Raw genomic sequence first — 25,948 nt, 5'->3', positions numbered from 1 at the left:
TTAGTGGCGACGTTTGTAAAAAATATGCATTTCCTTGCGTTTACGACTAAGGGCATATGTTCCTAATAAGACACAAAACAAACAGGGATGTGGAAGCGAGGCATTAAGCAGAGCCGTCCTAACACACATACGTTTACCCCAGACTGTCATAAGACTGGGTAAGTATTTTATTTCCATGTAACAGGTTATATAAATTGATATATTCGTAAGGCAGGCCAGCCATCTGGTAAAGGCAGTCTATCACTGGTTCCTGTTCGATAAAAAAAAAAAGAGAGAGAGAAAGAGGGATGTGAATGACTTTTTGCACAGTCGGGACATTAAAGGAAGTGCTGAGTCAGAGTTTTTACACTTCCAAGGATGCAGAGATCATTTTTCAAAATGTACTCGCCCTTGTAAACGTCCTCAAAATGTTCAGTGTAACAAAATGTGAAGCATAGTTTATGAACTATGAAGCACGTTTTCAAAGACCACTCTTAAGCTGTTGCTCAGTGTCAGTTGAAAATATGAGGAACTAAAGGAGAAAGACTTGAATCATTTTTGAGGAAGTGTGTCCCTTACTGCAACACTGAATTCCTAAACTACCACTGATGTCCTGCATTAGAAAGGCAGGTAGCAATAATAATAAAGTGCTCCACTGACAAGCAGGAGTTTACTCTGGCTACTGTTTTCTCATCCAACTAAACACACGCTGAAATAGACAGGACCTCTGAGTGGTGTGTCCACAACCTAATCTCCGGCCATCAAGCTGACAAAACCTAAAGTAAACAGAGCAGGCTGGGTAGATGGGAGGATTGTCTGGGTGGTCCCAAAGGCAAACAGGCTGATTTGTGTGCCGGATTGTCTTTCTAAAGCCACTGTAGATTGAAGTGCTCAAATAGCAGGGAAGGCTTAAACAACACCTTTAGTATGTGAGCTTTTCTAACACAGACAACATGCACCTGCTCCGCTGAAGTATCTATAAATACGCAACAGCTCCACAAACACAATGAGAACGTCTCATTTGACTGACGAAAACAAACAGTAGCACATTTTTGTTCATCCTGCAGAAAAACACTAATTTCTAAACGAGGGTTAGAAATAACAACTAAATCTTGACGGTACTGATCCACAGCTAACATTGTCCACAAACAGCCAAAGAAATGTAACATGTCTTTACTTTCAAACATGCACATAATCAAAATACATCTACCGTTTTGCAAACAGCAGCTGTCACCCACTGCAGTTGTTTGCAATGCTGGCTAATTAAGAAGTTAAACTCATTCCCCTGATTGACTGCTTGATGTCACTCAAAGTCAGAGTGCCAGGTCAAGTGTCTTTAGATAGTAAACATTTCCTTAAAATATGTCCTACTAAGATTCATTTATATACCTCTCTTGGGCAGAAGACTATAACAAAATATTACAGAAAAACAGAATATGAGTATAACAAAAGGACATGTCCTTAAAGTAGTGGTAGAAGCATCAGAGAAACACCAGAGTAAATAAATGATGAAACTGTTAACTTTTCTTTCACAGTCTCCACTAATGCCTGACTGGTATATGTGTCTCTATAGCTGGTTAGTTGGTCACTATGTTCTCCAGCTAATCAGTAATTGTGTCTGTCTGCTGCTTGGTGTTAGAAAGTTAGTGTACAGTGAGTTTTTACAAGTCTTCCCAGGATAGTCTTTGCTTAACGGTCCAAAGTTGTTGACTGCTAATAGATTTTAGACATTTTTTAAGTAATTGAAAATCATTAGAAAGAATTTCAGTTCTGATAGCAAGTTGTGTAACGGGTATTCATTAATCTTGGGATGTGGAAAGTAAACTCTTTGGATCCACACTGCACGCAGAAAGACCAGTGAATAAAAAACAAATATTTAAGATTGCATTGAGTAATAAGATGTCAGGACTCAAGAAAACAAAGTCTGCAGGGAGGACCAATGACAAGAAACTGCCGGTTCATACGGTGATATAACTCTGCATGTTGCAATCACTTGATACTCAATGAAATATATTAGGACCAATTCATATAATGTCCTGTCTGTTGGATCTGAGCTGGGCATGAGTTATAAATTAAGCAATCGTGACGAGGAACGCCCGGAAACATTAACTGGGTGTTAGAGAGAACAAAGAGGGGCCCTGCCTTCTACTGTGTCTAAATTAATCTCCGTAGAGTTATGCCTTCATAGAGGAAATAGAAACACCATCACACCCTCAGATTTATTAATTAAGAAAGTATTTCTTAAGTTTAAACACTTTTTTTATTCAGCCTTTGTTTTACCAGGAATGTTGGCCAAGACATCGTCATAAAAAGTTTCACATAAAGGAACAATCAACAAGGTTAAAACAAACAACCTCACATTGTACGTAAAAGAAAAGGAAAAACTTCAAAAGCACTTTCACCAAAGAAAACACAAACTGTGCGATTGTTCCATCCTACAGTCGTACCAAGAGGACCAACAACTGTTCTCAAACAAGCTGCAATGTGCGAATCTACTTTCAAAGAAGATGAATTTGAATGAATATGTAAAAAATCTCCATAATGAATGTTACTTGAAGTTATTTAAAAAAGAACATTTAAAAGAAAGACCCCGAGCTCAATTATCTGTGCTGGTTTATTTCACAAAAGAGATTTACCTGCTTTCTTGTTCATCTCATTTTACAGCTACTGTGTGTTTGGTTACTTAGAGAACACGGAGTGGCTGAAAGACAAGGACTGACTTTTGACCTCTGCCCAGTCATCCAGGCTACAATGTGCTGATTAGAGCAGCCTGTGCTCCAACAGATGGATGCAGTCAACAGTCTTTAAATGGACATGGGCAGGGCTATATCAGGAAACATTTCCTTTTGGTTGGTGCTGTCATTGACACTGATGTTCAGAGCCATCTCTATGGAGTGCTGTAGGGATGACGTATTTTTGTAGGCTTACCCCGGAAGTTAGCATCGCCCTGTTTCCTCGACAAGGAACATGGGATTTTAGAAAGTTTATGAAACTTACATGTTTTGTTCAGCGAGATAATCTTCACGGATGAACAACGCTTTTCTGATTTTCGGAGCGTAAATTAAGGTGCAAGAAGTAAAAAGCTAATGTAAGGCTGTAATCAGACTACATCACGGTCACATGACTTAAACGTCACTACCACCAAGTGTCTTACTACACAACTACTATACATGTTCTTTAAATTGATAAATGAGTCTCCATGTTCAGTGCGATGACGTTTAATGTCCGTCAAGATATCTTGTTAACAACCAACGTTTTTACAACACACAAGCACGTTACTATTAAATTGTGGAACATTTAATGATGTATTTTCTGTCATAGAACAAAACACGTGAATATCTTAAGCCTGTCTGACCACACACTTTAATTTCAGGCATTAAACGAAAACAAATAAAAAAAAACCCTCATAGACTTTCCTAAAAATGCGAACTGATTTCCGAGTTGCAGGACTACAGACTACACCGCTCTATACACACAAGATCAAAACAATGATATTCCTCATAGAGCGAGAGCAGTGTTTTTTTTCTTTAATGATCACCCTACAACGCTGCTCCAACAACTGTTTAGACATGTAGCACCGGGTTTACTTTATTGTTTGGTTGAGTACTTTTCGTTCTAGGGAATATTGAGATATTTCCGATGCATGTGTGAAAGACTAAACTGGTAGAAACCTGGTTGGTGTCGGTCCTACAGGCTCAAAGAAACACACTCTATCTTACAAAGGCTCAATATGTTATAATTAAACATTGTGAAAAAACAATCACAAGTCAGAGAAGATTGATGCGAGCAACACTCCATCACTCTGATATTTCAGGAGGTGGTTTGCTGTGTTGCCAGGAGTTGGATAAGATGATTGATATTCTGTCTTATTATTTCTGTGTTCAGAGGAGACTGAAATCCCCTGTTGCTGAGTATTTAGTAAAAAAATGTGATTAGGCTTCTACTTAGTTGTTCCCAATTTAATTGATGATGATTTTATCATTGTGTCTATTGAGTCTTTGTTTCTGTGTTTATTACTGCGATATTGCTATTTGTTGATGATAACTTCAAATATTTGTTTTTAATCCTTTTACTGTATTAGTCTGTAAATGTTTAAAGGGACACTTTAACAGTTTAGTCTCCCATAAAGTTAGAAAACTCAAAAGAGACAGGAGGAAAAAAAGATCAGAGCGATATCCTGACCTGTCCCTATAGGTCAAGAAACTTTAGATCCTACATTTCCCATGATGCAACTCAATAGCGTCTTTCCCTTGGAGACTCTACACCTCTAGTTTATTATGTAGACTTTCTGTTATCTAATATGTATTCTGTTTTATCTATATTTTACTGATTGTAGTTGGTTATATTCTTTTTCATTTTATTAACATTTGTGTTTTTGCATTTTGTTTTTAATTGCCTGTTTCTATCTTTTTGTTTTTATCTTTCTCTAAATCCATTTGTGTTTTCTTTATATCCCATCATTTGTTTTCAATCACTCGTGAAGCACTTTGTTTTGCATTTTGATTTGTTTGAAAGGGGCTAAAAAAAAAATAAAGTTTGATTGATTATGATCATCAGAGTTATTTTTGTAGCTGCAACTCCTCCAGAGCCTCAGGAAACGTGATACAAGTGTTTTCCCAAGCTATAAAAACAGCATACTCCTCATTAAATGACTGAACTTTATGACTGAGTGCCTTTTTCAGCAGGACACTTACATCTATTTTCTCAGTTTTATTTCTGTATGTCACGGAGAAGGTCTAGATCTAGACTACTGCTGCCCTCCACTGGACAAATAAGAGGACGCCCCCTTTGCTTTTACTGCTATTTAATACGTTTTGATTCTTTTTCTTTCACCTTAATTACAACTTATCAACTTTTACAATTGACCTGACCTTTAAATGATATTTGAACAAATTGAAAATGTCATTTCATCTGGTTAAAAACTTGAATTGCTACCTGTCAGCCCCACTGATTAAATGTTAAAAAGGCTTGCCACACTGAATCATGAGTCACGATATCTGAAGCAACAGAAGAAAAAAAATGTCTAATGTTCTGCTTTTTGAAGTCTGTCACAACCCAAAAACAACAGCGTTCAGTCGTCGAAAAACATCCTGAAGAAAAAAAAAAAGGAAAGTGTGGTTATGACCAAAACTGAAACTTAGTAGGCAGATATGATAAATACTACAACGTTCACATCAACGCTTTGGGCTTGTGCCTTTAAGTGCATGGAATTAATTGACACCCCTGAACATGTTGCACTTCCTTTCACTTGTGTGTGTAAAATAAATATTTAAGATGGTTCATTCATACGGTATGTGTTGGATGTGTTGGATGTGACATCGTATAAAGCAGCTAATGGAGCCTCTAAGAAGATCCATGAGGAATATGTTGCCACATGAAAATATGCTTGAGAGAAAACCAAAGTCAGCATTTGTTAGTCATCAAACTGTTCAGTAAATGGATATACTTACAAGTACAAACACCAAGTATAAGCAACCAAATGGTAACCAATTGTAAGATATGGCCTGAATTTTAGTCTCAAACTTTCTAAAAATGAATTGAGTGTGAAGAAACAACAGTGATGTCTAAGATGTCTTTCTGTTGTGTTACAGAGATGTCTGCTGATGTTATCATGCTAACAAGCTAGCCCCAACCAGTCCTGTCTCAAAATACTGCTTTGTACCAGCAAGAGGCAATACTCTGATAGCCTGTCAGCAGATATATGCCAGCTGTTAGCATAATAAATGAACAAAATAAACTCACAAAATGTAAGGGATTGAAATACTCTTACTTCTATTTTCCTAACTTAATAGTCAAGTTTTTTGCATTTTTTTGGAGCTACTCTCGAATTCTGGCCATATTTTACTAATTACACCTTTAAAGATAAAGACAGGGAAATGAAAAAAATTGGCAAGGTTATCTATTATTTTAGAACTCAGTACAATAAAACTGCCATTTTGTTGCCATCACAACATGCAGTTATAGTTACAGTGGGTTTATAATTTAAAATACAGTGAGTTTATCATTAACGGGGAAGGTAAGCAAACAATATTATATTTCATTATATTTCATTACAAGTTACAGCAACAAACAACAGGTGTAGAAGAATGTCATGAATAAAATATAACTGAATGTAACAATAACAACAGAAAAAAGAGAAAACACCCACAAGACAGTGATTAACCCCAAGAAACACAAACCGCAAGCACTGACTCACCCTGCAACTTGTCATGAGCTTGAGAAATTTAAAAGTTTATTTGTTTATTTATTTTTATTAAAAAGCGAGGGTCCGAGGATTGACCATTGTTGAACTCCAGATACACCTTTAGTTCTGACAAAATGAACTACAAATGAGAAGATTGAAATAGTTGTACTGGAAATAAAATGACAAACTGAGAGATTGTGGCTTGATAAACCAACAGAAAAACACAGGCAGCGCTTCAGTGGAAACTTTTTTAAAATCTGTCTGACATTAAGCTTTGATCAGATAAGGCCTGTTTCGGTGGTACGGTTGAATCTGAAAAACATTGTGCTCTTTAGAAACATATTTTTTACGGTTGTTTATACAGTTTTTTCCACCAGTATTTTGCAAAGGGAAAACAGGTTTGAGAAATCGGTGTACCTGTGTTGTATTTTTCATTGGCAGATGTTTATTTCATAGCTGGGCATGTTAACAGATGTTAGAAGAGAGCAAAAATTAAACAAACTAAAATGATATCATGTCATTTATGGTTACAATATCATCTTTTTACTCTGCAGGATCAACTGGCTGTCACAGTCAACACAAGATCAAGGATAAAGGTTTAGAAAAAAGTCTTATTCATGTAGATTGCTTCAGACAGATTGTATCTGTGGTCTGGATACTTCCCTTGAAGATGAACAGTTTGCTCACACTGGCACACACATTACACAAGAACGTCTGAGTAAAGACAACGCACTCTGCTTATCAACGCTGTCAAAACTTTTTTTTTGTTAACCCGTGTGCCTCGAGAAAGGAGGGATGAAGCGGCACCTTTTGATCGTTACCTTTTTAAAGTGCTTGGTTCTGACCAATCAAGAAGGAGGAGGAAAAAAGGTAAACTGTAAAAATCCTGAATTTATATTATTTTCAAGTTGCAATTGAGGTATTGAATTCATTAAAAGTTTAAAATTTGTGGACCTACTGTATGCATGCTCGGCCAAGAAATAGCAAGAAATTGTATGTTGTCGAATTCGTCAACCAGAAATAATGTTTTTGTGATGTCAGTATGCTGCAGTCAACGGATCTTCTTTGAACTGAATAGTTTTACATTGTGGGAAGTATACTTCTATACACATAAGAAAATACCACTCTCTTATCGATTTATTTTAATGATGGTTGAGAAGTGGGCTGTTTTGGTGACATGCAACTTGACCTGACGGAATATGGCTGACTTGAGACTCAACTTGAACTCATGACGGGACTTGAGACATGATCATATGACATATCTGTGTTCATTTTTTTTTTCATTTTTACAATAATTCCGACAGCATATGAACACACGTTAACTACACTATACTATAAATTGATGAACTTACAAGTTGTAAAGTCAGAGTTAGAATAGTTTGCAACTAAAGTCGGCCTTTAAAGACGGACTAGTGAGTAGATGAGTCTGCGATGATGTTTAATGTCCCCAGTGAATTAAATTTTGGGACATTTAATGTCTTTTATGTCGTAAAACAAAATATGTAAATATCCTCAGCCTGTGGAAACCACAGACCTTATTTCAGCCATTTAACTGAAAACCCACTCAAAAAAACCCATAGACTTTGAGACGAGGGAACTGGAACTGATTTCCAGGTTTTAGGAATCTTTACAATGTAGTAGCTACAGCTGACTTGATGTTAAGCTTTTTTAGTGCTGGTAGGACATGTTTGAGGCAAACATTGTACTTTTTACTCTACATTTAGATGATAATTTCAGTTACTAGTTACTTTGCTGATTGAACGCTTCATCAGAGCCAAAGTATAGTACATTTTAAATGTATTTTATCGGCAGTTGAATAAAAAAAATGCCAAAAAATGCGAAGAAAATCAGGTACTGACATAATCAGCCAATAATCAGTCGACACATATTACACAATATATATTTTATGTTCATTCAAATATATGTATAATTTACTTTTACTTGTTATTTTTATACTCAAGTACATTTCATTTTTTAATTTAACTTTTACTAAAGTGCTATTCATGCAAGTGTAGTATGACTTGAACACTGAATATCACAATACTGATATAATATCAATATGTTGCCCAACCCCATCACTGTATTGCGGAGATACCCCACTAGTGACCATTTCTTGATAGAAATACTGATAATCAGGCTGAAAAGTGCAAAAGCACCAACTACCTAGTGCAGCTTTAACAGTATTCTTTGATTACATTGAAAGCTTTTCTCTACTGTGCCACTGAGGGCAACACTGAATCTTCAGCTCTGCTGCTGATGCTTCTTCTACAGCGTCTTGTACAAACTGTAATGATTCTGTTTTTATTCAGCTGCCAACACCAGATGGACCTGACCTTGACTTTGACCTCCTTCACGAGCTCTACAATTCTACATTACATGAGGATGAGGATGGATTTTCTTCCCCTTGCATTGTAACAGTGTCTGAATTCAACAGCTTGGCCCTGATGATCACCTACATCATCGTGTTTGTCTTAAGCATCATAGGCAACAGTGTAGTCGTCTACGTGGTTTGTTCCATGAAGAAATGTCGATCCAGCACAGATATCTACTTGATGCACCTGGCGATGGCAGACCTTCTCTTCAGCGTCACCCTCCCGTTCTCGGCCATCGATGCTCACTCTGGTTGGATCTTCGGCAACTTCCTGTGCAAGATCCTGTCGGGTTTTCAGGAGGCGTCAGTTTACGGCGGCGTCTTCCTGCTGGCATGCATCAGTGTGGACCGTCACTTCGCCATCGTGAGAGCTACACGTGTCATGTCCTCCCATCACCTGTTGGTGAACGTGGTGTGCAGTGTGGTGTGGGTGGTGGCCGGAATGCTGGCCTTACCTGTGACCATTCAGAAGCAGAGCATAGAAGCTTTAGATTTGGGACGGACCATCTGCTACGAGAACATTACTGGTGAGAGCAGTCAGCACTGGCGTGTGGGCATACGTGTAATGCGTCACACGATGGGCTTTTTCCTGCCACTGGTGGTGATGGCGATCTGCTACGGCTGGACTTTGGTGACGCTGTCTCACACACGTAATCAACAAAAGCACAAGGCCATACGCGTCATCCTGGCAGTGGTGTTTGCATTTGTTCTGTGCTGGCTGCCGTATAACATAACTGTACTGATTGACACACTCCTACGAGGCGGAACAATCAAAGAGGGGTCGTGTGAAACTCGCTACAGAGTGGAATTGGTGCTGGATGTGGCCCGAGTGTTGGCCTTCATGCACTGTGCAGTGAATCCAGTGCTGTACGCCTTCATTGGGCAAAAGTTCCGTAACCAGCTGCTCTCAGCTCTTTACAAACACGGCATCATCAGCAGCAGGCTCCGGATGGCTCTCAGGAAGGGCTCTGTCAACAGTGCAGGGAGCACCAGATCAAGACTCACCTCTGCTACTATGTAAAATAATGATGATTGATTATTCATTTACAGGCTCGGTTGAAGGTTGTTTTCATTTGCCCTTTAGTTTGAAAGAGTATTACAGATCCAACAAGCAAGTGGTCAAATTTGATACTATCGAACATGTACAATATGATCTGAACATCCCAGAAAAACCAATATGTAGAAATTAACTTGCTTAGTCAAACTCTGAATAGAGTTTCATATTTGTTAGGCCTGCCTCATCACAGCGTTTCTAAAGTGTCTGAATTTAAAAGAAGAGTCCCTTTTGACATGAGGTGCCATTCAAAAATGTCCTCGTTAACATTAAGGTTAACATTTTAAGTTTAATCATGACACCACAACTTTAAACCTCCAACGCAGCTGTACATTTATTTCACCAATAAAGGCAACATAAATAGCAAAATTTTTCTCCCATAATCAGGCAATTTTAATTACAAATGAAAGCATTATACACAAAGAACGCCATTGAAATCATTAACCCTACCTTTAGACTAGTCTGGCTGGTTGTTTCCTGCCTATTCCCAGTCTTTATGCTAAGTTAAGCTAACAGGCTCTTCAGAATGTAAAACTATTTCTTTAGATGATGCTATTAACCATGGGACAACTTTGTACAGTGGACAGTGTCACCCCCTAGTGTGTAACTACCATAACAAATAATAACAAGGATGTATAAGGTTCACGTGGCCAGTACCGAAGCTCAATGGGATAGTCACGTCAAAGCTTCAACTGGATGCAACCCAATCGGCAGAATAAATTTTGGCAATGTCCGTTCGTGCAAACCACGGATTTGTTGTGCTCTTGTGCTAATGCTGTACTTATGGTCTGGTTAGGTTTAGGCACAAAAAGCACTTGGTGTTTGTGGGTGGAAATTTTTTCTGACAAGTACCTGGTTTTCAGCTGCATTGTCAGGACGTCTCATTAAAAAAATATCCGGTTTTGTTGCCACTAACACGGGCTGGAAAATGTGCTGGTTTCATACTTAGAGGTGTTAAACTGCCGTCTTGAGCAGTGGTCTCTCCCTTTAGCAGCTGTCTTGGGGTTTTTTTGTATTATTATTATTATATACTTGCCTTATGTCTTTTGATGCTGAGATTTAGCCTTCTGTGAAATGTAATTTTTTAAAGCGTAACATATTTGCAATATAGATACAAAGAAGTTGTCAATGTAGGAAAAAGTGACACATCATGAAAGTAGTTAGTAAGCTAGAGCCATGCTTTTGTTGCTTTTAAAATTGTTCAGTCATTGAGAACATTTTGTTGCTTATGCACATATTACAAAACGCGTGTGGTTTTATCCTTTAATTATGTAATTTCCTTTTTCGTTTCTTGTGTTTTTGATTCTGAAAAATTGTTGACGTGAGTGGTGAACCACCTTTTATTTTGCAACCTGTAACTTTGAACAACGTGACGTTTTTGTTCTTACAGAAGTGACAGAAGTGACGAGTGAAAAATGTTTTTCTCACAATCAGAAATCTTAGTTTTTCAGACAGTAAGAAGTGGTACAATCCGCTCTTGTTCAAACACCTAGAAAGTGATGTGATGACTATTTTCATTGAGGCACACCTTTAGGGTCTGTAGAAACTGGCTGGTGTGTCAAACATAACATTGTTCTTTGTAATCAATGTTATACTCTCAAAATGTACTTTTGCAGTTGACATCTGACCAACTTGCATGTGCCTTGATCACATGAATGTTTGTGCATGTGAATGTTCATTAGCTCACCTGAGCAGGCGGTTTTGTGGCTGGTGTAATAGAGAAGAGGGGTGACTGTCTTTGTTTGAAATTGTGCAGCAGCCACGGTTGCAAAACTAAATGACGCATGAAGAGATGCTATCAGTCATTCTATTATTCTCAGCTCTGCCTGCAAAACTCATTTGATAATTTTTGATGTTTAAAGATACATAACTCAATATACACGTGCCGTATACTGTGCACCTACAAATTTACATTTATCTTTTAAGGCATATCTGCACTGTTTGTAGTTTGGATTGATGTAGCTTATACTTTTGTTAAAATAAAGCCTTAAACTCGAAACCAGGTGCGGTTTCTTTGCTCATCAAGTTGTGTGACTCGTGATTGCTTCATTCATTACATTTATTCAACTATCTGTGTGTCAGCGGACTCCATTTCTTAACTAACGTTAGCTACTGTTGCCGTCTGTTAGCGGAGCGGAGAGAGACACTGAGACGAGGCAATCGAGAATGTGTGTGAAGTCACATCCTTGGAGTGTCGCAGAAAAGTCCTTCACAAAGACACGTCACGTTACAATCCACTCACATATGGCCTATAAAAAAGTGATTAATACATATAATGATAAGCCTCTTTAAGAAGCTTTCTCTACAAAACAGGTGATGAGTTTAACACTCCCCGAACAACAACATCTGATGGCATTTAACAGGTTTGTTATAGACCTTTTCCACGGCAGACATTTTGACCTGTCAAAGCAGGAAAAGTGCAGGTGTGACCAATGACATTAATGATGGCTCAGTTCTATCAAGTGTCCCAGTAAGTCATGTCAGTGAGTGAGCATGCACAATACCAGAGCACTGGAACAAGCTCAGCTAAATGGAATACAGCCATCATTGACATTACAAATTCCACCTGAGCTTTTCTTGCTTTGACAAGTCAAAATGTCTGCTGTGAAAAGGGTCTATTAAGGCTATGTACACACGTAGCCGGGTATTTCTAAAACCGAATATTTCCCCCCCTCCGTTTATAAAACAAATTTTATCCACACTACCTCGTTTTCGAAAAAAACCCCTTCCACACATAACCGAACATCTGCGTTTTCAATCACAAATCACCGACAATGTTATCCGTCGCCTGTGCTCTTGGAGCAGTAGTTGGGCTTGTAAAATCAAAGAGGTAAACAGCGCCTGCACAATAATTAACACCACCACAGTTTTCAAGGCACTCGGAGCCATGCTTCTGCAGTAAACAAAGGTCGCACGTTTGATGTCAGAGCAGATTTGTTGTTGTTTTGGCGCATATTGTGACGTTCGAAAACGCAAAACTCCGGTTATCTCTGTCTACACGCAAATGCATAAACGGAGTATTCGCAAATCTTCACTTTGCCCGGAGTTTTTTTAAATATTCGTTTATGATGCGTTTTCATGTGGATGACAGGTCCAAACGTAGAAAAATATATTCGTTTTAGCAGATACCCGGCTACGTGTGTACGGGGTCTAAATGTGCATCTAGCCATAGATTATATGTTCAGCAGTGGCGTAAAGTAGTTACGATGGGCCCAAATGCACGCTATAATGACGGGCCAGACTACACGGTAGTGTGAAGCAGACTTTATGAAGGTGTGCTCAGCTTGTCAGTCTTGCTAGATTTTGCACCCGAACTAGCAAAGAAGACATTTGCACATCCAACTAACTCAAATGCCGGTGCGTTGCAAAATCTCACTCAAGATCACAAATAAATTGATTTATTCTACTGATGTTTAAGTCCCTCTGGACCATCCTCAAGAGTCTTTCCCTTTGTCCTCTCAGTGAAACAGTCTTGAGGAAGGTCCAGAGGGACTGAAACGTCAGAAAAATGAGTCACTTGAAGAAGTCTATGCTGCTGAAGGCATTGTTAGACGGCCCCCCTCTCCCTGTGGGCCCTGGTGAAAATGCAGTGTCTATATTTGTGCCCCTGTTAGGTACAATAACAGACGCAGGTCTCCTACCAAAAAAACTTTACAGTGAGTTGTTGTCCAAAACCAATACATGAATACATGATGTAAAAAGTAATTGTTCACTATGTGTGCGTTCATGTTTCACAGGTAGTTTTTTGCCCCCTGAGTCCTGAGTGAAGTGGAATGCAGCATTTGCTCTGTACAAAGATAAATGAGAAGAGGTGATGACCTTGAAAAAGGTTGAGATGTTTGCATGATTAAAAAGAAGAAATAAAAAGAGGAAGTAGAGTCTTAAGTAAGCATAATTTGTCCATTGTTCTCATAGTTGACAATACACTTTTGTGCTTATGCCTAAAAAAGCACATCACACTTTTTAAAGTTGTAATTTTTTTTATTGTCATTATACAATATCACTATTATCATCCATTATCACCTATCTCCTTCTATCTATGACCCCTCTGATGTTATGTCATATGAACAAGTGAATGAAAAAAAAACAGAAAACACACTCATAAAATGCAAGATGCTGTAGGGAAATTAAAGAATCCCCTGACCAAAAACAAAAACATTTCATGTTCATTTTCAAAAAGAATGTTGTAATGCAGTGGTTTGGTACCAGAGTCAGCCCTGAAAATGTTAATTATGTTCATTTTCCAAGCTTATGTGGTTTTTCATGAAAAGGAAGTCATGATAACACAAATTCACATTTCTGAAAACACAGATTCTGAGAAATTGTGGCCGTGACCGGAGGAGAACCATATTTCTTTTTTGCAAACTGCACATTTAAATACTGTGAACTTTTTGACTTGATTTTTTTTTTTCTTTGTCATTACACCAGACAGTAGTGAAACCAAGATATCTCACTATCAGAGATATCTATCGTCTTTAACTTTAAACAGGAAGAAGTGTCTTTTCAAGTTCAAGATAGTGTCTGGCTCATCTCTTTTTCACATGCACGTCTTTAGGATCTGTACAAACTGCAGGTGTACTAAACATAGCATTGCGCTTTGTAATAAATGTTATCCTCATAATGTTGCATTTCTGCAGCTGACAGAAGTTTTAAGTGTAGTGGTGTGGTACCAGGAGTCAGTCCTCCGTCACAGTTTTACAGTTTGAGATAAATCAGCTCTCCCTGGTACACGCGGCACAATACTCAGTGTTTCTAAATGAGATCAAGCCTTCACATATAGTTAGACATAAGGCCGCTCCGTCAGAAGATGGAGACATTTTCCACCGAATCATTTAGTTCCTGAATAACTAAACCTGACATCTTTTCTTAATCTTATCAATACATAGTGATTGGTGACATGTAATTTGCTGCAGTGCTCTGCCAACTTCAACCTGTTGAACCTGTTGGACTGTCATGACTGTCTTGCTGTATTTTGAAATTGAGATAACAGAACCAATATTTGTTGCATTTTTTATGTTATTAACAAAACAAACTACTGTTACTTCTACCAATAAATAGGCTGAATGTTATGTTTGTAAGAGTTTTCATTTTGAATATTGCAGACTGTTAGGCCTATCATAAGGCACAATACCTGGATGCAGGCTGATGATCATATTTCTCTATTTGTCCCCTATGAACTATATGAATGATGGTTTTATGTTCCAACAAGCACACTTTCACAGCACTGAGAGATGGACAAATGAAATTGCAGACTTACCAAAAACATTTTTTTCAGGTTTTATCTTTGTGTTAAAACCACCTTTATTATATATAAATAATACTGTCCCCCCTGTGTTTAACATGAAAGGTAGCTCACACATCTGTCGAAGTTATACTGCACTTTATTTTCAGCTGTCAGGAAGCGTCCCTGCCCCCAAATAGCCTTTTTATTATGTATTTCATGTGATACAAAAAGTTGTACTTGCTTTTTCCTGGATGGGGGGCGTGGTTAAGCTTGTACGTAGGCGGATGTCATGTTACCATAGCAACAGCATAGCCACAGCTCGTCTGTTGACTCTGTGCGGTAAGCTAGCTGACTAGCTACCTGTGAACAAACTTCGCTAAAGTGGCCTGCAGATGATTTGTTAGCCACAGAGCTAGAGCGCTTACTTCAGGACTTTTAAGGTAACCCCGAAGTGTAATGACGGATGATATTCCTGAATTAATGGCTACTGTTATCCTCCTATTGCTAAGAAGGTAACGTTAGCGGTCAGAGCTACTGAAAAGATAGGCAGCCTAGTGTTTGACTGACGCAGCACTGCTTCCGTTTTCATTTCAAAATTAAAGGACAGGTTGGAAGCAAACTGAACTGGTAATGTTTTAGTGCTCTGGCTTTACTGGAAGTCTGTTTGTGTTTGTGCATATCAGTCTTGCTGAAGAGCGAGTATGCCTTAAGACAACGTTGAAACTCGCAAAATATTATATTGTGAGTTTGTAGGTTTTACAGTTGGAAGGAAAAAATATTTACACGTGGCATTTTCACACTAATATTTTCCTTATGACCCCAGGGACGCTGGAAGTCAGTCACTGTTGAAAGTGCTGGTGGATCATTCTATATAATGACGTTTTAGTAAACTGTGTGCGACATTCATGTTTATGGATTAATTTGAATGGCCGGCATAACTTATATCTAATAGTTATTAAGATAAATGTTCAACAATTTTTAACAAACTTTGCACAACAGCAAAGTGAACATCAACATACTTCTGCAAGGAGATGAACAGGCAGAGAAATTCCTCTCAATTTTGTGAGTTGTTGAGTTAGGAGTAACTTTATAAACTTTTTGAAGCGCTGTCTACAACAAACTCTTAATTATTTGGGCCTTCTTTTAAATTCGGCAACGGTTTTACACGGAGGTTTTTCTGTTCTTGTGTGAAAAACATTGTGTCTGTGTCATAGTTGTAGGATGTGCTGCTGCCCCTCAAGCACTCCTACTTCCCGTGTGAGATACTCGTTCTTTTGATAATTTCTTACATGCATATATGATTTGATAAGGCTGTTGTTGTTGATAAGTGTTCTGTTAGAAACCTCACATGAGAGCCACTTACTTTTTGTTTGAATACAGAAAGTATTCAGTAAGTCGTTAACGCTACCTGCTGTTATTTTGAAAGGGCAAACCTGACACCGGAAGTCGTAACGCAACTACCAACTACAACTTCCAACATAATCTTTAGCCGTTTTCACTCAGGAGCAAACATTCAAACATCATGCTAAATCGATATACTAGTATACTTCGGTAGTTGTGTCTATATGCGGGGATACGTTTGAACCTGCAGCGAAAAGTATGATTAGGTTTTACGTCTTTATTATTAGCTAGCCAGCTAGCTAGCGTCAGCCTAGTTTGTAAGCTAGGTTAGTTGGGCAACGTTATTCACGTTAGTCATGCATTTGTCTCGACATTTAGCAGTCTAGTTGTTTTGTTGTTCGTCTCCAGCAGGGTCTGAACGAGGCAGGATGTCGAATGATCTTGCTGGTGTGTGGGAGGTGGCGCTGAGCGATGGAGTCCACAGGATAGAGTTTGAACACGGCACGACCACCGGAAAGAGGGTCATCTACGTTGATGGAAAGGTAACGTCACGCAGCTTCTTATTACTGCGAGATCAGTTTTAATGGGGGGCTACTTCTGATTTCTGATTTCACATCGTTCTGCAGGAGATCCTGAGACGAGACTGGATGTTCAAGCTTGTGGGGAAGGAGACTTTCAGTGTGGGCAAGTCGGACACCAAAGCGACCATCAACATTGATGCAGTCAGCGGCTTTGCCTACGAGTACACCTTGGAGATCAACGGGAAGAGCCTGAAGAAGTACATGGAGAACAGGTCAAAGGTCACCAGCACGTGGGTTCTCAACCTGGACGGCACTGACTGCAGGGTGGTCCTGGGTGAGCCTCTCTGTGTTTCTACATTATTCACCTGCTGTACTGTGAGTTTGCAAAAAACTGCATTTTTCCAGTTGTCAGTGGTTTTTCCAGTCAGATTGCTGCTAAAACACACTCATTCAAAAGTGTGGTACTTTGACTCTGATGCAGCATCCTCTCACACAATGTCCTGCCCACAACACTTCACAATGAATAGCCTTTAAACACTAAATAATATGACTCTGCAAAGTGACTAGTATCAAATAAATGTGGTGGAGAGGGAGTATAAAGTAGCAGAAAAAGGAAATACTCAAGTAAAGTACCTCAAAATTGTACTTAAGCACAGTACTTGAGTAGATTGTACTTCATTACATCACTGTTTACCCTAAATTTTGACACTAAGATTTCATTTTTAATGCAAATGAGTATCAGCTCCAAATATTAGTTATCTGTCTCCTGGATTTCTAATAATAGGTAGTGGCCATGAAAAAGCCACATCGGTCGACCGTAGTGACATGTTAAGGTACAAGAGCATCTACCTTAAATTTGTATTAGTGTCTAGGTTTATTTCTTCATTCAGGTAATCAATCAGGATAGACAATGGCTTGATATTTAGCATAGTGTGATTTCTGCCCGTTGAGAAGCGGCCACTAATATGATGTTGGAGCTGAGGCTAAGCTCTTTAGCAGCTCTAAGTCCCACGCTGTCTCTGTCATCTGGGCAAGTTAATCCTTCTTATAATTATACTGCTTACAGCTGATCAGGTGGCATAACACCTGAAGCATGTGCATGACATAAGAACTACTGTACATTAGTGTGCAATAAATATCTATTGTGTTGTCATAAGAACACCCAAACCAGCTAAATGTTGCCCTCGTGTGGTTTCAAGGGAGACCATTAGTATTTTTTTGTTGCCATAGAAAATTGAGATTGGACATGTTTAGAAGATCAAGGCATGCTTTTTGAAGCTGAAAGGTTTTCCCAAGTGTTTAATTCAGTTGTTACTCACAAGAGTGGGGTTTCTCTGAAATTACATGGTTAAATGGTGCAGTCATTTTCGTGTTAACGCAGTTTATTAGTCTATCTTTATTTTTTATTTTCATATTTCTTATTTTACCAATCAAGGGAGTATCTTAATTAGGATATTTTACACAGACACATGTAAAAAGTTTTAAAATTCAGACACATAAAAATGTGGCTATGTGGACAAAAGTGTATTAGTGTAGGGGTACATTCATCATTTTGTTTCCCTTCATAAATTAGAGTTTTAAACATTGTTCCTGTATAATTAGAAATAAAAACAAGAAAATATGTAGAGTTGAAAATTTTGCGGGGGTGTTGTTATTTCCCTCTTTTCAATTTGTTTCATCGTTGTGATTCAGAGGATAAAAGTAAATATTAGCGTGATTTAAGAAAGGTTTGTGCAAAAAGTTTACAAAATTGCACGCATCCAAGCAGGGTAAACACGAGGTGCTGACCAGAAGCAAAAGTGGGAAAATACAAAAATAGAGTCCAACATTTATTACCTCCCATGTGTGTCGTTTTGGGCACAAGACAAACCATACCATACCTGTGCAGAGGCGTCACCTGACAGGTCATGTCAAATAATACACTAACATACTACTAGACCTTACAAATACAATTACAATCAACCCGTAAGTTTACCTCATATGTACAGTATTATCTAAACAAACTGAATATGCTATAAGAACATACATCTGTAAAGTCCCCTCTGTAAAGGTACTTGTATTGCTTGAAATGTCACACATGGTGGTAGCAAATATTCATGCGAGCACTATTTAATGTGTGGACTCTTATCTGTATTGTTCAGCTGGAAAATGTCTGTCTTTTAAAAAGGTCTTTCATGAACTGGAGCCCCAACTACATTTTATATATATATATATATATATATATATATATATATTTGTTATTACACCATGTTCTGCAAATTTTGTCTATTGCTTATTTTTATTTTGTTGTTCTAACTTAAACTATCATGTGAGCACGATTCTTTACCACAGAAACTATTATGATATATTTCAGAAAGGACGGGTGTCAAGGAAACCTCTACGTGATTCAAGACAGATTATACTAATTGTGGCAGTGCTCACTTTTTGTTGTTGTGTGATACAAGATGATCAGATAAACTCAAACATTCTCACACCAACGCCTGACAGCATTAAAAACAAACATAGACTCAAACCTGGCGGTTCACATACTGAGACCTGTTTAGCAACAGTTAGCTGGAAGTCACATCGCATTCTGTTATTGCCCAAGAGTTGCGTGTCTCATTGATTCATTGTGTGTTTGTTTACTTTCTTTCAGAGAAAGACACCATGGATGTTTGGTGTAATGGACAAAACATAGAGACTGCAGTAAGTATAACAACAGTAACTGATACTTCATCATCACTGAATTTAATGTTAATTCTGGTGTCAAGGGCAATTTAAATCAACAGTTAATACGTGTCTCCTTTAGTAAGCACTATAAACACTTGAACTTCTACTGGTAGAAAGCCTCTATCACCCTGTGGTTCTACAGTTGTCTCCATTCGGAAAGCTCCAGAGCTGAGAACACGAACTAAATGAGTCCTTTCCTTTGTCCACACTTTGTGCCTGCAGGGGGAGTTTGTTGACGATGGCACAGAAACACATTTCACACTCGGAGACCACAACTGCTGCGTGAAGGCTGTGAGCAGCGGGAAGAGACGAGACGGGATCATTCACACGCTGCTGGTGGACGGCACAGAGATAGCTGAGTGCACAGAGTGACTGCGTATGTGGAAGCAGAGATCTGGTTTGTACGTGTGACTCTTGGTGTCTGTGAAGAGTAGAAGAATGTCATTTAAAGCTGTCGGGAGTCAGAGACCAACTCATATACGCTCCTAAGTTTGGATGGCCACGCTCGGGCGGGTATATTACACATACATTGGTACTGTAAATGTTGTTGTGTAACGTTTATAGCACAAGAGATAGACTAGACCTGCTGTCTGGGCAGTTTTAGGGAACAGAATGCAGCCATAAATTTCAGTCAGAAAAAAGGATTTACTGTATGAAAATGTTATTTCACACTGAAAAACTGTCTCGGGTTGAACATGTACTTTATACTGCTATAAATCTGAGGTTTTAAAAGTGGGTGGTGGGCCCCCAAATAGTTTGGAGGAACATCGGGCCATATTTTAAGGTAAAACAACACATTTGATAACCATTAGCTTCCATTAGACAACAGCTAGCATTCAAGGTACCACTAGTAACGTTAGCTAGGAAGTGGTTGAATGCTAACGTATGATTGCTATTTGTTAGATTCGCTAAGTGTATAAGACTTGTAACCTGGAACACAGCAGCATACCTTTATCCCAGGATTCGAGCTTAGCACCCATAGCATGATGTCAGAGGAAAAATGGCCGTCGTGTGAATATGGTCTCTTTCCAGGAGATCTCATAGAATAGTCTGAATGCGTCTGGAGAGTTCAGAGATTCAGCAATTTCATTGAATTTTTAGTGTATTTCCCACTTTCCCGGAATCAGAAACTAATGAATGCCTTAGGACAGACCTTTTTTTTTTATGTATTCGGTGTAGTCTGAGGTCATGTAACACAGCAATATTAAGTAGAGTTGGGGCTGCTCCGATCTAATCACTGATCCACATAACATCCCAAATTCCATAGTCTGATGTTTTTATGAATTATAAATATATAATCATGCAAAAATCCCCAATACAAATAAGCCCACAACCAACATTTTCTAAGACAAATGAATAAATGAATCCGTAAATTCGGTAAAGTTCTACAAAGATGTCTAGTTGTACCTATTACAGATATATCAGTATCGGTGTATATGTTGTTGACCGATATGAAGTTTTATCTTTCAGTGCATTTGTCAGACAATTAGTTTATTGTTCAACTGTAAAATATCCTGCATCCTTCACATATTTTTGTCACAAGTGTTTGGCAACACCTTTTGAGAGATCACTACAAAAAAATGTGCATATATCAGCCAATATATTGATATCAGAATTTATAATTCTCTAATAATGGTATTGGCATTAGCTCCCGAAACTGCATATCGGCTCTAGTCCCTATGTTTTTTGGTCTCCTAGAATTGTGTGAGTTAGACCTGCAAGCCGTGTGTCACACAGCAACGTAACATCTGCAACTAAGTGAGCTAGTAACAGTTGACTAACTCAACATGCCCTTAGTTTGAAGATATTTTAGTCTTGAAACACAGAAAAGCATCAATGACATAATCAAGATCCCACAGTGAACTAAGCAAGTAAGTACAGTAAGCCTTCGTCTGAAGGTAAGGCCCACAGTCTGACTCTGAAAACCCCTGATGTAAACACAGAATTCCAATGCTGTTATCAATACTGGAGGTCAGATGTGCCATATTTATCTAACTCAGCCTGGCATTGCCCTGCAGTTAACATGAGCAGCTAGTGTTATCTTTCAGATGTTCTGTAACTGTTGTTGTTTTGTAGAAAACAGCCACCCACTGTACATTAACGTGGCTCATCCTGTTCTCCCTGCTCTCTGTGCTCGCTTTCTTGTGTTTTTTTAATGTTGCGCAGTAGGAGGTCAAATACCAGGGTACAAGATTATTCCTTGAATGTAGCATCATTCTAGCGTGCACTGCTCAGGAGTGATCTTTGTTTTAGTCCTATGTTGACATGTTAAGTGGTCTTTGTATGATCAGCCAGTTGATATTACTGTAACATGTAATTAGCTTTTAGCAGGCTGCTGTAGATGTGTCAAAACATCCTCGTCTACAACTAAATGGCTGTAACAACTTTATAGACAATCACTCAGATGTGACATTATTGCCAGTAGTAAATCACACACACAGCTGAAGTAAATCACTTGCTGATAACCATTAATACTTTGGAGACTGTGTCGTCCTCGGAGATGTGTGGAAGTCTGTTGTGCTGTCAAATGAACTGTTTTCTATGTACAGGCCAGATGATCGTGTGCTTATACAGATTTAAAGATGAACATTTTTATAGTTATGGCTACAAGTCAAATAATGACAATTTCTCCAGTGTATCTCTAATGTTTGTTTACATTTTGCAAAGAGTGGCATTTACTATTTATTGTGCACTGGTCAAATACAGCGTGTCTGGATTGGCCAATAGAAAAAAAGAACAGCTTAAATCAAGGTCCACCCACTTGACAAAGTCTCCATGACAACTGGGAAACTTCATCCACTGGTCTGCAAGATGCAGCTGAAAGCTCCAGTAAACACTACTAAATGGACCTTGAGGAAATATTTTTTTGTGGTCGAACTATATCCAAGGTCACGGATGAACGTGAATGCTCAATAGACTGTGATATCAAAGATTTGTGTTACTGTATCATTATAAATCTTTCATATGTCCAATATATAAGATGTATGTTAATAAATGTCTTTGGTTTTGTTTACTGCGGGTGGTACGTGTTTGGAAAATGTGAACTGTATGATCAGGTTTTGTTGTTGAGCTTCATCAATGATCTTAATATATAAATTATAAGTAAACAGGGAAATACAAGTCAAGTCATTTGTTGCGACTTTAGGTGGATGTAGGTGTCATAGGTGTCAAAAGAAACTGTCTAGATCAGCGGTGCCCAGACTTTTTTCCTTGGAAGGCCAAAACTGAAATTTATAGTTGGATAAAGGTCAAAAACAAACAACTACTGTATTGTTAAGATGCATAATGATACTATGGTAGCACTGAAGGCAAGTGAGAAAAAAACTGATTGATTTTTTTTTCTGATCTAAATTTTTTTCTCAAGTGTTTATGACTCAAGAACTGGTGAAAAAAATGTTTTACCAGGACAACTCCTCACTTGCCTCTCTGGGCTTCCGTAATACTGTGATCCCAAATTCCCTTAATTGACTGTCTTCCTGCATAAAATGTCACTCTGCCAGAAAATGGAAAAATATTTCTGATTTGGGATCCTAAAGAGCATTTGCTTGAAACAAGTTTGCCCCCCGGGACCCACTTTGATCTGCCCTGGTCTAGATACTTGAAACAAATGACAAAGAATATTCATCAAACTTAATTTACATGTTTTAATTTTGATATCAGCATCAGACACAATTTGACATTATCATAGTTTTATGATCATTTTACAATTAGATTATAACTATGTATTTGTAACCATCTCTAAATGCAAAACCCATAGCCGTCGACCAAAGATTTCACCTGCTAATTAAAAGATTATAATAGTCTTTGTAAAGTAAAAAGGCAAAATCAACTTAAATGTTATGTCATCACTGGTACAATATGTTGCAGTTATACTGATTGCATATATATGGATGATTATATGATAAAGAAAAAGATATAAAAATATGTTGAACTGTAATGAAGAAATTAGAAAGCAAAACTCAATCAAGCTGCAGAAAAATATCTGACAGCTTTGATTTCTCTGGTCTCATTATATTGTTTCAAGGAGTAATGCAATCATCTATCTCTTACTAATAGTAAATACAATTAAAAGGAAAGTATTCTTACATTTGTGTTTGTACCACGACAACACAAGAAGCCGAAACTGAAACAAATCACTTTTCAGACCTACAGGTGATGATGTACTTGGGCAGAGCTTGATAACCACTGAATATGACCGAGATGTCAGGTCCGCTCACGCTGTCGTACATCTTTAGTGGGTCTTTCCCCACGAGAGGTGGCAGAATGAGATCCCTTTGACCAAGGGTGGAGTTTCCTGTCAGCACCTCGGCTTCCACGAAGTGCAGATACTCCTTGTTTGGCTCCTTCCACACTTCCATGGCCTTTTTCGCGCTGCTGGCAAAGTAGATGCCCTCTCCATATGCTGGGTCTTTAATCAGAGGAAGACACACACAAAAAAATAATTATTTGTATTGTTTATATATGTTTGTGATTACTATTTTATTACTGTTTCTATGTCTTACAATTTAAGACCTGAGAAAATCATCATGTACCAGTTGTAAAAAAAAATTGCATTGTCAAATTCTATTTGTAGTATTAAGTATAATCTTACCATCAGGTGGAGCGAACTCTGTGTGGAATCCAACATGGCTCACCATGTCAAAGAACTGTGCAGGGATGCACTGAAGCATATTTTTAGGTTTGAAGCAGCCTAGCTGTTCTTTCTTGAGCTCAAAGAGCTTCTCCAGTGAAGCATTCTCCACTCTGTCCACCTAAAAGTACAGGATATTTGAAGCATAAGTACAAACACTACTCCATTTGAAGAAATAAAATGTACAATTTGAAACTGCTTAATGAAACCATGTGAAGACTTAAAAAAATATATAGTTTCCTACAACATCATCGTGCATGTTGCGTTTACACATACTGTACCTTCACTAGCCGCAACCCCGATTGTTTGAAGGCAGTCATCCTGGCTGAGAACTCTTTGCTTGAGTCATCGACTGTCTTCCTTTCAAAGGACGCGTCCTGAGATATCAACTCAAAAATGGCCCCTTTTTCCTCTTCGACAAACTCCCTCTGGATGTTGATGAGTTGGGCCTCCACCTGCAACCCAGCAACTGCAACATCTACAGATGACTTCCCTTGTACAATTATGCTTGCACGACCCGTTTCAAATGACTCCTCGATGGAAACGGGTTTCTTTTCCATTAGTCGGGACAGTTGTAATTGTTCCTTTTCGCCAAAGTGCAGAATGAAGTTGTTGCAGATAGTGTAAAAGCCTGAGGATTCCAAGAGAATGCCTCGGAGCCATCGTTTAGCCTCATGTTCTGCCTCAATGGAGGGGCTGCTCAGGCTGATCCGTGGAGTGGAATCTTGGCTGCCATGGAAGTTACCTCTGCCCTCAGGTTCTGGTGGGGAAGACATCATAATTGGTGGATTTATTGCAGTGATCTCACGATTGATTCTGTCAAAGTTATTCCATAATTGTGTGTTTACGCTGCCACAGCCAATGACCATTGTGAACAAACGCAGAAGAGATCAAGAAACCACAACAGTTACATAATCTCTTTGTGAAATCTGTGTCTGCACATGATCTGTTTCCCTTATTAGATATTGTTTAAGTTAATTATTTATCGTAGAGCAGGCCATAGACACCAGTGAAGCTTATGTAATAATACTTTTTTGTAATAAACATTTCTGGAGCTTCACAGCAAAACAGCATTGCAACATTCCCCTAAACAACTGAAGTAGATCGGGGGGGGTGGGGGGGGGGGGTGTCTGTAAAAGTCTCTGGAAGCTCCAAGATCCACAATTTATTTAAAAAGACCCCTTGACACGTGGTTGAGCGTGTGCTCACACTTCATACAGGTTGTGCGCCAACACTTTTAGCCTAGCAGCTAAGGTAAAGACTTTATCTTGAAAAAGGGTGTAAATAATGACTTACAAATCAGTTTGGGATCTCGGAGGTTCCGGAGACTAAGATTACACCTGACAAACTGTACTGAGCCATTATATGATTGTTTTATATATTATATAAAATATATATATTTTTAATGTTTTAAAACAAGTCTCCACCGACTTCTTGTTAAGGAGAAAGCTGCAACGCTGTTTTGCTGTGAAGCTCCAGAAATGTTTTGTGGACTACGAAACCTTAACAAACTTTCCATCAGCATGGGGGTGAGGAGATAATGACTGAGTTTTCATTTTTCTGTGAACCTTTAAGTCCACGATCAGTGCTGTGATTTAGGATCACTTGAGCACGACTGCACAAGCATGAACACCCACTAAGCTGATAATTTGTACAATAGCTGTACGTTAACTTTACTGGTTTCTATCTTTACCATGAAGTGATTTAAAGAATCAGGGAGACAAATCATGTGCAGGCATGAGTATCTTGGCAAAGAGAACATAAATGTAGTTGTTTTTTGCTGATCTATGCAGCGTTCGCTCACAATGATTGTTCCCTGTGACAGCATTAAAATGATGCAATACAATAAATTTGAAGACTGCTCATGTTCTCCACTGCTTCAGATTGTACAAGGTCTTCCATCAATATCATCCCCATTAGTACCTACATTAAAGG

The 25,948-nt window shown here is 38.4% G+C and overlaps 3 protein-coding genes across 9 annotated transcripts in view; 2 read left to right on the top strand and 1 right to left on the bottom strand.

Annotated features, from left to right (window-relative positions):
* The first annotated feature begins 6,902 nt into the window (after window positions 1-6,902).
* cxcr2 (chemokine (C-X-C motif) receptor 2) lies at window positions 6,903-11,578 on the top strand. The gene is made up of 2 exons (XM_084361727.1): window positions 6,903-7,033; window positions 8,473-11,578. The coding sequence occupies exons 1-2, from the start codon at window positions 6,959-6,961 to the stop codon at window positions 9,553-9,555; spliced, it is 1,158 nt and encodes a 385-aa protein (XP_084217853.1). The 5' UTR covers window positions 6,903-6,958; the 3' UTR covers window positions 9,556-11,578.
* A 3,534-nt stretch (window positions 11,579-15,112) lies between these two features.
* faima (Fas apoptotic inhibitory molecule a) lies at window positions 15,113-22,396 on the top strand. Of its 6 annotated transcripts, none has more exons than XM_084362138.1 (5): window positions 15,113-15,252; window positions 16,565-16,695; window positions 16,780-17,008; window positions 19,310-19,359; window positions 19,606-22,396. In XM_084362138.1, exons 2-5 carry the CDS (start codon window positions 16,582-16,584, stop codon window positions 19,753-19,755), a joined length of 543 nt encoding a protein of 180 aa, XP_084218264.1. In that variant the 5' UTR covers window positions 15,113-15,252; window positions 16,565-16,581; the 3' UTR covers window positions 19,756-22,396. The 6 variants fall into 6 exon arrangements, with proteins under 6 accessions (XP_084218264.1, XP_084218263.1, XP_084218262.1 ...); XM_084362137.1 differs by having other exon boundaries at window positions 16,562-16,695; XM_084362136.1 differs by having other exon boundaries at window positions 16,540-16,695.
* Window positions 22,397-23,009: 613 nt separating this feature from the next.
* Window positions 23,010-25,948, bottom strand: part of parp9 (poly(ADP-ribose) polymerase family member 9) — a 52,851-nt gene continuing 49,912 nt past the window's right edge. For both annotated transcript variants that reach the window (XM_084362419.1, XM_084362418.1), the window contains exons 6-8: window positions 24,295-24,773; window positions 23,975-24,134; window positions 23,010-23,791 (exon numbers count right to left, since the gene is read on the bottom strand). In XM_084362419.1, coding sequence (XP_084218545.1) covers window positions 23,517-23,791; window positions 23,975-24,134; window positions 24,295-24,773 — 914 coding nt within the window. In that variant the 3' untranslated portion in view covers window positions 23,010-23,516. The remainder of the gene's footprint in view (window positions 23,792-23,974; window positions 24,135-24,294; window positions 24,774-25,948) is intronic.

The sequence above is a fragment of the Pagrus pagrus genome, assembly GCF_965226575.1.
Source record: "Pagrus pagrus genome assembly, chromosome: 9".
Lineage (NCBI taxonomy): Eukaryota > Metazoa > Chordata > Actinopteri > Spariformes > Sparidae > Pagrus > Pagrus pagrus.
The sequence above is the reverse complement of the archived record's forward strand: the minus strand, read 5'-3'. Positions and strand labels throughout refer to the sequence as shown.

Excerpts from the sequence above, each read along its gene's own strand:
- cxcr2 (XM_084361727.1), top strand. The coding sequence starts at position 6,959 with ATGAAGCGGCACCTTTTGATCGTTACCTTTTTAAAGTGCTTGGTTCTG. Across the intron at positions 7,034-8,472 it reads AAGAAGGAGGAGGAAAAAAG|CTGCCAACACCAGATGGACC; the intron begins GTAAACTGTAAA and ends GTTTTTATTCAG.
- faima (XM_084362138.1), top strand. The coding sequence starts at position 16,582 with ATGTCGAATGATCTTGCTGGTGTGTGGGAGGTGGCGCTGAGCGATGGA. Across the intron at positions 16,696-16,779 it reads TCATCTACGTTGATGGAAAG|GAGATCCTGAGACGAGACTG; the intron begins GTAACGTCACGC and ends ATCGTTCTGCAG. Across the intron at positions 19,360-19,605 it reads GACAAAACATAGAGACTGCA|GGGGAGTTTGTTGACGATGG; the intron begins GTAAGTATAACA and ends TTGTGCCTGCAG.